This window comes from Hippocampus zosterae, chromosome 18 (genome assembly GCF_025434085.1).
Source record: "Hippocampus zosterae strain Florida chromosome 18, ASM2543408v3, whole genome shotgun sequence".
In the NCBI taxonomy this organism is placed as follows: domain Eukaryota; kingdom Metazoa; phylum Chordata; class Actinopteri; order Syngnathiformes; family Syngnathidae; genus Hippocampus; species Hippocampus zosterae.
The window spans coordinates 13,640,987-13,653,439 of record NC_067468.1 but is presented as its reverse complement, the minus strand read 5'-3'; the positions used below and the strand labels follow the sequence as shown (position 1 = coordinate 13,653,439).

Genomic DNA, 12,453 nt, shown 5'->3' with positions numbered 1-12,453 from the left:
TTGCTCCCATCTTTAACAGAATTTAGAAGTACTGGACTGCAGAACTTTTGTTCAGGGTCCCACGCCGACTTGAACTTCGCCCATATTTCACCCACCTACATTAAATGTCGGATCCCGTTGACCAGGTGTTTTAAGCCCCGCCCACGAGCTGTGCACTTTGATGGCATATAATAGCAAACTCCTCGTATTCGAATATTTCATTATTTGAACACGTAAGATGTTATTTGTGGTGTTCAAGTAAGATATGTTGCAAGTCACAAATCGGAATCTATTCCAGCTCAACGCCCCTCTTTACATTTTAACAGGCCAGCTGTAATGGGGAAAAAACGCGACGGCGCCACCGATTGGTTGACACCGCCAACAATCACGCATACCCGGCAGGTGATTGGCCACGTCGCTTCAAAGTCAAGTGTCACAGCATTTTCAAGAGGAGGGGATGTGAGCGTTTGACAAAAGCGGTCTTATCCCTGACGAAACATTTTTGGATAGTGGGAACATACACAACGCTAGGCCGTGTTGTGGAATCCTAGTGGAATCTTGGAAGCTCAGTCTAATCATATCTCAAGAGCGGAATTAACCACCACGTCGCGACACGAAAGCCAGGGGAGCAAAAAGTGGGATTTAATTGTTCGAGGCTAGCTAGCTAGCTCTGCCTCGCCTCCTTTAAGCGGCGATTTGTTGGCACCGCCGGGCTATATGGCTACGAATTACGAGCCGATCTACGGACTGTCAGAAGATGAGGTAAGCCTTGTCGCTTGTGCAGCGAGACAGCCGCACGGATGCTGCCGATGCTAACGGCGGCCAAGCTAAGCAGCCCTCAACCAAATACCATAGTAATGTTGAGGCAGCTGTCTTGTTTCCCCGAAAACCCTCCTCGTTCCTTTTCCTCAGCTTCCGCGTCTATTAGTGCACCTAAACACTTAAAAAACAAACATAATAATAACAGCAAACAAATTCTTTCGGTTCAATTAATGAGCCTCTCTCTCTCCCCCACTCGGTAATACAATATAAGTGCACACAAATGAGACCTTGTTGTTTACATGGGGTAGGTAGGAGAACAACTGTTTTGGTAAACAATCACTGAAGAAATACATATGTCTACAAAGTTCAAACACATTGTTGACGTGTAACCCCAATGGGAGCTGCCCCAACGCTGAATCAACAGGCTAGCCGCTAGACGCTTTGGGACAGGTGCTTAGCTGTATTTGCCCATTGGTACCATCCGTGCAGTTGGTAAACAATGTGAGAACTAAGTACTGAGGCACACAATATCAGTTCCTATATCCGGACAAAATACAATCAGTCTAAGAACCCAGAGAAAATATTTTAGATGGACCGCATATTGGTCAAATATAAGAAATTGAAATTCCTACGTTTTCTAGATCGTCCTTAAAAATCTATCCATCCATTTTCAAGTCAAGTGAAGCTAAGTACAACTTTATTGTCAAATGTGCTGTTTCAGCACAGATAAAATGTCTTCCTTCTCAACCAGACAACAAGAGGAGCCGCTGCGGGTGCTCGCGCCGCCATCAAAAGAACAGTTAACATAAAATGACAAAATAATCCAACACAACACATAAGACACAGACAGTCGTGCAATCTGAATCACTTTTCCTGCATACACCTTGTTGTTTGAAAGCTTCGAGTGTGGCGGATGCGCGCCCCTTACAGCAACACTATCTCACGGCTTTCTCTATTATCTGCTGTACTATGATAATAATTGATTTATAATTAAGTTTTAATTGAGAGTGTAATGGGATTTATATATTATTGAGATGTTAGATGTGCAAAGGTTGCCTTCAATGAATTCACCTACTTGAATATCATTCATATCATCTAGTCTTATTTTTTGAACTGGATTTTGAAAGCTAGCAGGACTCAATTATTGAAGTCGAATTTTACAAGCTCAGCGTTGACCTTCTGTCAGTCATTACGAGAAAGTAGCTGGACGTAGGCGTGCCATTCATTCTACCGCATAGTGAACTCTAGCAAGGCTTGGCTCCCCTTCAGTCATTCAGTACGCCGTAACCACAACACAACAAATTGTCCCAAGACGCCGGAGGCCGTAAAATCCTTCTCCGCCGGTTCAGTAACGTGACATCGGTTGCAAGTAAAAGCTGAATCATGTTGGGCCTTTTTGACTTTGACTTGACTTGACTTGACTTGACTTGACTTTTTGGAGGCAAAAAGGGAAATGTGTGATGATAAAACTGCCACGCACTTTTTTTTTCCCAGAATAAAGCCCAGAGAAGTAAATTATGGTGTGATAATGTAGCACTTCGGTTGGCCTGCAGCAATTTTACTTTAGAACGAAAATGCCTTGTATTACTGGCTACATTTATTTGAAACGTGTGGCAAGAATGTTTTCACCAAAGCGTGCCGTTGGATGTTAAAAGTAGTGGCAAGTTGTTCATAGGTGAAACCATGTTCAAGAAATGTTTGTGTTTTGTGTTACTGAACAATTCTTTCAAGTCGAACACATGTTCATTGATTCTGAAGCGTATTGGGATGATCAAGTGTTTTTCTTTGTTTTGGTGAATACCGAAATGGTTCTTGTGTCAACTCAGGCTATCGAAACAAAACAAAACTGTTGATTGTGTCTGTCTTTTAAATGTGTCATTCATCCCCCATTATGACTCACCATCACGCCGTCACTGTGCAGTGAAGAGATCTTTATTACAACTACATGTATTATCTGGGTCAGGGTTATTATTGCCTGAAAGGAATGCCTAGTGAGAGTCGCCAATGGCACTCAAAAGGGGTAATTTTTCTGTTCCCTTTTTTTTTCCCCACCCAGAATGAAACCAGAGTGCTGCGTGTTAAGGTCATCGCGGGAATCGATCTGGCCAAAAAAGACATCATCGGAGCCAGGTGAGGTTCACTGGCTATCATTGATCAGACATATGTGGTTCGGGGTTTATAGGTCACTCTTGGATGCAGCATTTATTCACCAAACCACCGAATTACGGTTGTCAATCACTGAAACAATGCGCCAGATGACCTCGCCAAACACATGTACCTTCATACGCCACACACTGACAACTAAGCTAGCATACGGTAACAACATCCGCTTCCGTTTGCCGTTAGGGTGAAGTATACGTTATAAACGTGTTGGTTGTAAACAGGAATTGGAAAATGTCTTGCGTGAAATTGGGACTTTCAAATGTGAACGTTACCAGGTTAGAAACGTCAACGGGGTATGTTGAAAAGAGGTTCGGCTGTTACACTGCTACACACGGTTTTTCTGTGATAACACTGCAGCTCAGCTTACCCATGGACATCGTGTCAAATGGTTTGGCTGTGGCTTGAAAGTTGCTTGCTCGTTTCATTTCCCACTTGACCCAAGAGACTCAAGTGTTTTCATACAAACAATAAAAAGGACAGAAATATTTACAAGATCCCTTTAAAGTCATGTGCCAGGCCAGCATTTAGTTGAACATGTTGTGACTTTCCCCCCCGCTCATCGATGTTTGTAAAATATTTGTGGAGCGGTCAGCCCATTTGTGTGAACTTTCATTATTTTTCACAGCGTTAAAGACCTTATCTCCCATTTGAATAAATGATTATCCTTGTATCTCTCCTATTTATAACCGACCTCTGTTACACGTTTGCCATATAAAGTCTTGTACGGCGGAACCGCTCGTTTCAACCACAATCTGCTTCTGGACATGCCTTTTGAATCAGCATTTTTTTCCCCCGTTAAAATAATAATAACTTTATAGACGCATTATAAAAAAACCTAACAAGCCAAAGAAAAAGCAAATCGCAGTTCTAGTCCTATTTGTATAACCTCTGGAGTTACATTATAGAACTCGTCTGTTGTGTCGAACCTGGGAAATAATTTCAAGTTCTTGACTCATTTTTTGTCTTTCTTGCTGGCCTCGTCATGGCCTTTATGTCGGAGTCAAGTAATTTCAGTCCCGCTGGTGTCCCGCTCTGCACTGCAAAGCTATTACATTTGGGCTGTCCTCAATTTCTGTTTCCTGCCGCCGCTTTGCAAAAACACCGATTAATTATTAATGCATCACCGCACCATCAGTCAATGCGTAACCTGCGATCTTGCCTCGCCTGGTTAATGCAAATGTTTTCATCGAGATTTGGCTGTAATTCTGCATTGTGCTTCAGCTTTTATTTCTGTGACGAAAAAAGTCTTTTGGCACAATTTTGGGGTGACCGAATTTTTGGTGCACCCCAAACGGAACTTTCTCAAACACACGATGGGAAAACACAACAGTGATTCAAGTGAAGCAAATCAGTTGTAACGAATGACTCAGAGTAACCTTAATTCTCAACTTCCTGGGGCTGGCTGTTGTGCTATATAACTGTATAGAGGTTCTTTGTTTCGTTTGGGCCCTCACTTGTGATTTCAACAAGTGTGTTCACATCATATATGTTCAACTGCTGACCAAAATGTTGACCGAGTGCCCGTTTGAAAGCTTTGAGCCTCTCCTCCCAAGTATTTACACTGACGGAGGCCTTCGACTTGGCGGGTTCTTATTTTCTATTTATTTTTGGCCGTCAACCGACAAAGACAAGTGAGTTGTCAGTGAATTGACAACACAGCGGTCGAATTGTATCTGTTCAGTTAGAGCACACAAGCTCACAAACACACACTTAGAGGCAGCGGGGGTCCCTCATGCAGCAATAATCATAATAATAATCAGCAATCAAATTGAGCTCTTCTGGTCGTGGAGGAAAGAGGACTAAAAGGTTCATACGCAGGCTGTAATTTCAAAGAGAGTGAGAGCAGTTTGACTTAAAAATTAAAAAAAAAAAAACTTGGTCCTAGCTTGACGTGCTGTGTCATACCGTGATTAACAATAGAGTATCTTGCTAAGATGCAGGCAAACACAAATGCGGCTTTGCCGTTTCCTTTCACTTTTGTTCAGAAGTGAGACTTCCTTGTGAATAGCTGAGCTTTTATCCAGATCTTTCCTGCAGCACCCTATTCTTCAAAACCAGCTGGATGTGCCCATTACACCTTTTTAAAAAATGTAATCAATACAATACAGCTACTTATCTGGAAATGCTCTTCCCATTTTTAGCCCTGCAACGACATCAATGAGCTATTATAGCCCTTATCTCCGAATTTCCAAAGGCAAGCGGTTTTTATCTGGGTAAACTGCAATTAGACCTGTCACTTATGGACTAGATTGCTCTGATGGAGTTATGTCTATTTGGGGATTCGAAATATGACAAAATTAAATGTTGAACAGCACCCTGGACTTTATTTTTTGCTTCAAAATTCTGATATATATATTTTTTGTGTCTGTCTCCAGTGACCCCTACGTTAAACTCTCCCTCTATGTCACCGATGAAACGCGAGAGCTTGCCCTGGTCCAGACAAAAACGATCAAAAAGGTAAGTATCGAGCTGACATTGTGCCGCTTCTCCTTTTCCTCTGCTCGAGTTTGCGTGAGCCCTAATTTGCTTTTACTTCATCAGATTAGCCACGCCTCATCTAATCAGGTCCTCCCGGACAATTACTGTCCTGCTGCTTACGTTTGTCTCCACTCACGCTGCTGTTTCCTGCCCTCATCCTTCAGGAAATGTGTTAGTTGAGGCTAATGCTACTTACTTCCTCAAATAGTGACAATCCCTTTCAATAGACACCGTTCCCCAATTAGATACCGCAAGACACTTAAAGCAAATAAATGCCCCCCTTCCAACTGACAACTGTCTTTTATCAATTGAACACCATTGCCATCCAAAGCAGCAGTACTTATCGAAACTAGTCACAACGGCGTTTGATAGCTAGTTTAATAGTATGCAGCATTATTTTTGCAGTTTTGTTTTTACTCTTCAACCTGCTTCGTCTCCCACTGTTACTTCTAAACGCACACCCGTGTGTGACCCACATGCGCAGTCGTGGTAAACTGGGATCATCCGGAAACAAAAGCACTGTGCTTAGTGTCATGGCTAACCGGCGTTAGCAGCACAGTCTCACAGTTAGCGCTCATTACACCCTAAAATAATTTATATGATGCAAATCTGCCTTTCATGTCAGCACAGGAGTGATAAAGGAGCATCTAATTTCTGATCTAGGGACAGTCGTTTCTAGAAGCTAGCCTTAGCACACATATCCCCAGAATGTACTAAAAGCTACAAAATATATACCTAGCCTGCCCCATTTCTTGTAGGGTTTACGTATTTTCTCCGTCATGGCAAATCGTGTAGCGGTTTATGCCAGTGTTGTTTAATAATAGTCCAAAAATGTGTTTGTACAAATAAAGCCTTGTTGTAGACTCTCATTCATGTCTCAGAAAACCGACTCTAAGCCCTATCGTGGGTCACTTTCTGTGTTCTTCTGAGTGAGCGCTAGCTACCAGTAGCTTTCCACTAGCCAACATGATGCTGCAGCCCCCAGTTGAGCAAGCAGGCAGACTAGCTAGCAGGCACCCCCCACTCCCCTGACACATACACACACACGCACACACACACACAGAGGCAAACCTATACTACCAGTGGCCAAGGATATAAATAGCTTACAATACACTGCTATGTGGAGCAGAAAAAAGAAGCTCCCTTCATGGTCTTTATGTATCTGTTTAAGTGCAACACCTTTTCTTGGTCTCTTTCATAAGATAAGATACGATAACCTGAATTGGTCTTGCAATGGAGAAATTCCCAATTCACAGCAGCAAAGTTACGGACATAAAAGTTTCACTTGTGGTCAAAATTTTCTCTAGAAGCTACGTGCATCATATTTCATCGCCAGACTAACCGTTGGTTTTCTTGTTGTGCTAGACGCTCAATCCTAAATGGAACGAGGAATTCTACTTCAGGGTGAGCATCACTTTCTTTCGGTGTATTTATTTTTCGCTTTTCATGTCACGTTTCCCAGTGTTCTATGTTTACAATAGCCTTTTGCACTTAAGTCTTTCTTACGTACCCAGGTTGTAAAAAGCTGGCATTTGTTTCAAGTCGCTCTTCTGTATTAACAGAGAGAAAGAAATGCCAGAACCGAGGTGTAAAGTTTAGTCCATCAAATATTTTATATGTCACATCAGATGCCGCCACTGTCATCAAATTATCTGCCTGTGGGCTGCCACGTCGTCGTTGTCGTTGTCACTATCCGACTTTGCTGAACAATGTGTAAAAGGCTAAGGCAGATCAAATGAGCTTTGATAATGCTGCGTCGATGTACATCTATCTCTCTAGTATACATTCTTAACACGATTGCTTTTGTCACCTATGCAGGTGTGTCCACAGAATCACCGGCTCCTGTTTGAGGTGTTCGATGAAAACAGATTGGTAAGTGTCACACCCCACCACCCTGCCTCCCACCTCCCCGACATCCGTTTCCTTCTTCACGTCTTGCCATTTTGACACCTTAAGTCTGTATATTTTGTTTTAACCGCTAAACTCATTATGCCGTGTCATATTTTTTTTCTTTCTTCCCCTTTTTTTTTTGCCAGTACTGATTTATGGATTCGTATCTTTCAAATGTAATGTGACGATAATAAAACTGATGTTGCCAATGACCATTGACTGCATTCTCACATAGCGATTTAGGATTTTCATGCAGAAAGAAACGCCACTTTTATTGAACTCAATGAAGACGGCTGCGCAGTAACAATGTCACTCCTGTGCATGTTTGTTTGACTTGTGAAGCAGAGTATGTGATCACCATAAAGGCTGCATAAAATGTCAAGGCGTTACAGCAATTAAAAGTAGGTCTTGGTGATGAATTCGCTATTTCACATCTGTTCATTAGCTTTGATTTCGAAGCAATCTTGACACGAGATAGAGATAAGCCAAGTGGGTTTCTATAGAAAGACTCTCCGTGAAGCAGGTGTTGGACTTTTGTGATGATTTCTCTGTAACTTTAGCTCGACGAAGGTCATTCCAATGATGTTTGGTAGAACCATTAGTGGATGCTTCCCAGGATACAATTCATGGCTCCGACTGGATAAGCCCTTCTTATAAGGCCTTGCAGAGATTTTTTTTTTTTTGGTGAGCTGATGAACACCAAATACTGACGTGGTCTTTGCAGGGTCATATAAATCTTGTGTTTATAATCCATGCGTCTATCTATCAGTATTGCGCCGTGGACGTCAAGTTGGTGTTGCTGGCATGTAGCCTTTCAAGAAAAGGGCAGGTCGTATTTTCCCCAACGCGAGTGTTGTGTTGCAGTCGCAGTGGATGACACATGAAAGTGGCGCTGAGGCAGCCTCAAGACTCTTTTCGCTCCTTATATGTCTGAGGAGCGCTTTTCCATCTCATGGTGCATGCAAGGGCCTTTCCCCAAACACCACTGCACTTTATTTTGAAGGATGTCTTTGCAAATGTGTTGTATTTTGTTTGAACTAGACTGGGCATCACAAAGTTTGGCTTTGTTGCATTTCTTTTATCCACGTTGTGTGTCAACATTTCTCGCATACAAACATGTATTGACAGTGCCCAACACGGTGGAGAGTGTCTTGCTATGCTTGACGCTCTTCCCCTCTGTTTCTCTGCCTCACTATTTCCCATCTCATGATGCTCTTTGGCCCACAAGTTGGAACTTCGTTTTTTTTTTTTTTTCAATCCTCCAATTGCTTTTGCAGATACACCATTGTTGCTGGTTATCAGTTGGCAGTGCTGAGACATGCACACCTGATTTCAGCATTTTGGACCAAAATAGCATCAAAAGATTTGCTGTAACTTGAGAATCGGAGAAGCCGAGAAAATCTGCCTCACCGCATCGGTTCCTCTTCTAACTGTCAGATCTCTCAGATTGTTTGCTTCTCACTGTCCTGCTGCCTTTCTCAGTTTATTTTGAGCCATACAGTACCTTGCCTCCTCATCCCTAAGCCACCATAAATCAGAGGCATAAATGCTGTTGTTGTTTTCGTAACCTGGTTGTCATTTTAATGGTGTTAGTGGGCGGTCCAGAAAATAAGAAAAGATCACTGTGTGACCGGGTTAGCGTGTCACTTCTTGGGTAACCCGCTACCCAGCTGGCACTTGGGGGTAGCATTGCATCGTAATGACTCATGTTGACCGGGGGGCGGGGGGTCATTTGTAGTCACGTGACTGACAGGCAACCCCGCTATCACCCTGGAAACCAGAAGCGCCCGCCGCCCTTATCCGATCATGTCAGGAATGCTGGCTGTCACTAGGCTCAGGCTATTTCTGCTGTCTGTCGCCAGTGCTTGGTAGTGCTGAGAACCTGGGGAACACGGACCCTTTTTTACTCATTCTTTTCCACCCCCCCCCCCCCCCCCCCCCTTCAAGTGTTGTGTGGTTTGCTGCTCTTGTTTTTGCGGTGTGATGTTCTCCCCCCGCTCCCCTCCTGTCATATTTACTTCTGGAAGGAAAGTTGTGGAAGGGACTCGAGGTGGGTGGGACCTAATGGGAGCGGGGCTAGAGTGAGAGGAGGAAAAACGGGGATCAGTCCTCTGGCCGGCCAAAAGAAGGACGTGTGCGACTCTTGGAAGACGGGACAACCGCACAGCCCTTTGGAGGGAACCGAGGCTGTCAGACGGGACGTAAAAAATGGCTCGTCTGCGTCTGTATTTTGGCTCCAACCGCAGCAACACCGCCCCGGAGATACTGGAAGGAGAGGCAGACGAACAGAATGGAGACACTGATGTCGCCACGGCGCTCAACACTCAACCACCTTCTCAGGAGGCCGTGGAGCAGCCAGCTCCGCCACGGGCGTTTGGTTCGCGTCCTGAACCGCTGCTCAAACGCAGTTCTTCGATGTTCATACCCCAACTTGCAGCCTATGCCGAGCCGCGGCCCACAAAAAGCTCCTCCATGCTCATCTCACTTCAGCGCTCTGATGGTTTAAGTAATGAGGATTCCAGTGGCCACGCTGATGATGTCCCGCCACCCTGCTATACTCCTCCGGGACCGGTGCCTACATACACCGAAGCGTCGGATCAATTAGACGTTCCGCGACAACCGCCTCCTCCTTACTGCAGCCCAGATCTTTCCAACTCGCAAATATTTGCGACAGAGCCAAACTTTCCAAAGCGCAGGGTCTTCAGCATTGGTTCAAACGGTCATAATGTGTACAACCGAGGACAACAAGGTATCAGTGTCGGTGGCATTCGTATTCGGAGGAACTCAACCGATGGTTCCGACATACGCCATCTTCGAATTTTACCTTATGGTAGTTCTGGATGGACTATGCAGCAGCAGTCCCCTGCTTCGAATAGTGGACCACAACGTCTTGTGTTTCAGCTCCAGCAAAACCAGAATCAAGATCTGAACCAGTGCAGGAATCAATCGGATTCAACCCAGGAGAATCACACCAACGTAGATCTTGTAAGGTCAAGCAGTGGCCGTATTTTCCGTTACCCCAGAATTAGACTGCAAAGAGGTTCGTCTCCACTTTTGGTGGAGAACGCACCCAACAACGTAACGGATAGCCAGACAGCTGGGCAGGATAATCAACCAATCGAGGAAAATCTGAGAAAGGACACACAATCCAATGGTTGTACTTTTACAATCAGTGGAGATCCCCCGCCAAGGCAGCCCCATCTCAAGATTTACTTCAACTCAGGTGGAGCTGGAGATCAGGATGTGATCCTTGGCAATGACTCAACAACTAATTCCAAGGTAAACAATACTGGGAAAACAATAAGTGTGTCTCCCCGCCCCAAAATCTGTTGATTGTTACTACAAAATGACAACGTTTATTTTTTGGTGTTGAGGTTTAGGCATAGTAAATGTTGGCTACCAAATATAACTTGAATGTATTCTGAATATGCGTAGACGATGCATCTAGTTTGACTTTGAAAAATTGCGTTGAATTTTTTTCATGCGGTGCGCAAATGTTGGGGGATTCATTTATTATTTTCCGTGTAGTTTGGGAAGCAGCTGGTGTTTGGCTTCGTTTTATCCTCTCCAACTAAGATGAGGAGAGAGCTGCATGGTGCAGACGGATGGCGATGACAATCTGGGGAGCCAGCACACATTTTTTTTTTTACACTTGACGGCTGCAAGAGAGTTGGAAATTTCATGCACGTTGCCTAGTTCAGCCAGCACTAACGAGTGGATGGTTAATTTCTCTGGACACAGTTGTTGGATTTTCCGAGATCTTGAAACTTGCTTGTAAAACTCCACCTAGACCAGTATTCCTTGGTTGTTTCTATCTTTAGACCGCCTCAAGTGTGCTTGGTGATTTGGAGAGCAGGCAGGCCGCCTGTCTTCTCCGGCTCTCCTCTAGTATGCTGCTGGATTTTTATTATCTGCTGTCAGGGCGATAGGATGTTGGATAGAACAATTGAGATTAAAAAAAAAAAAAGCTGTCAGTTGATTGTTATTTTTGTTCAGGTAATATTGTCAACCACCGTTCCAACTTTTGAACCATATTGCTGTCACTAGTAAATGCTGCCATGCCAGCCGGGGCAGTTAATTTATCCTCCAATAGTCCTCAAATAAACAGCTATGGCAGGTCTTCCCCAAATCCCCAAGTGGGCCATTTTAAAGACCCTGAAAGCCTGCATGCGTTTGTGTGTGCCAACTTCAGAATGCCCACCATTCCCTGTCGGGACCGCTCTCTCTCTTTGGTGGCCATTCACAAAGAACTCTGTTAACAACTGCCCAGTTTCCCAGAATCTTACAGCTATGGACCACAAGTTGCACCTGAAACCCGAGGTGCAAATTTTTGGGCTTACTGGATGATTCTGTGAAAGGTTACAGGTATGTTTCTGTAAAATTTGGAATCCGGTAACTGTGGATTTCCCATTTGCTCGGAAAAGTATTGTCCACATTCATGAAGAAATAGAAAAGAGCCTTCCCTAAAAATTAGCACACGTTAATTAAAAGATGGATCATAAAATATTTGCAAACTGAAAAATAAAGAGCAATTTTGTATTTGTAGACTTAAATAATGAATATCTCAAAAAGATATTTGTCATGGGCTAATATTTCCCGGTGTTGCGATCAACAAGTACATCCAACAGTGTTCTGAAATCAACGGCATCAAGGAAATTGGACTCCCATTTTGTTGGCCGTCTCCAAAGTAATGGAATGATGGTCTGGTAGAATAATTACCCGTCAGCATTTCTTTTCACAGAATAAAAAGAGCATTTTCTCGACACTTTTTTTTCCTTTCTCGGAACGGGGGGGCGGTGGGCGTGGGTACAAGCAGTATCGGGATGTTTGGGAAAGGCTGATCGACGTGTCATAGTCCATAACACTCCATATGCTGGCTGCCCCTTTTGGCCCCCATCCCTCATGCTGTTGATCATTGGCGACACCCTCCCAACCCTGAGTGTAACCTGGCCCAGGGAGGCAGCTGCATGGCTCAACTGTGACCCTTTGATGACTCTGCAATTATAGCCCACCACATACACATACCCGCAGCTTAAAATGCTCTCCTGCGTTAAAGGACACAAAAAACAGCCGCGTCTCCCCAGGGTGCCGTTGTGCGGGCTGTTTATTGACGTCACGAAACGGCCTGTTTTAATGTGTTACTTTTCGAGCGAGCTCGAGGGATGGCAGTGTTGACGTTAA

At 44.1% G+C, this 12,453-nt stretch overlaps 1 protein-coding gene across 11 annotated transcripts in view; it reads left to right on the top strand.

The window, feature by feature from the left end:
* Window positions 1–405: 405 nt before the first annotated feature.
* nedd4l (NEDD4 like E3 ubiquitin protein ligase) overlaps window positions 406–12,453 on the top strand; it is a 29,585-nt gene continuing 17,537 nt past the window's right edge. For 3 of the 11 annotated variants that reach the window (XM_052051287.1, XM_052051286.1, XM_052051285.1), the window contains exons 1-5: window positions 406–741; window positions 2,798–2,871; window positions 5,280–5,361; window positions 6,748–6,786; window positions 7,201–7,254. In XM_052051287.1, the coding sequence (XP_051907247.1) occupies window positions 697–741; window positions 2,798–2,871; window positions 5,280–5,361; window positions 6,748–6,786; window positions 7,201–7,254 (294 nt within the window). In that variant the 5' untranslated portion in view covers window positions 406–696. Of the gene's footprint in view, window positions 742–2,797; window positions 2,872–5,279; window positions 5,362–6,747; window positions 6,787–7,200; window positions 7,255–7,595; window positions 10,552–12,453 lie in introns of those variants that run through there. The other 8 variants (XM_052051282.1, XM_052051284.1, XM_052051281.1 and 5 more) reach the window with 4 other exon arrangements.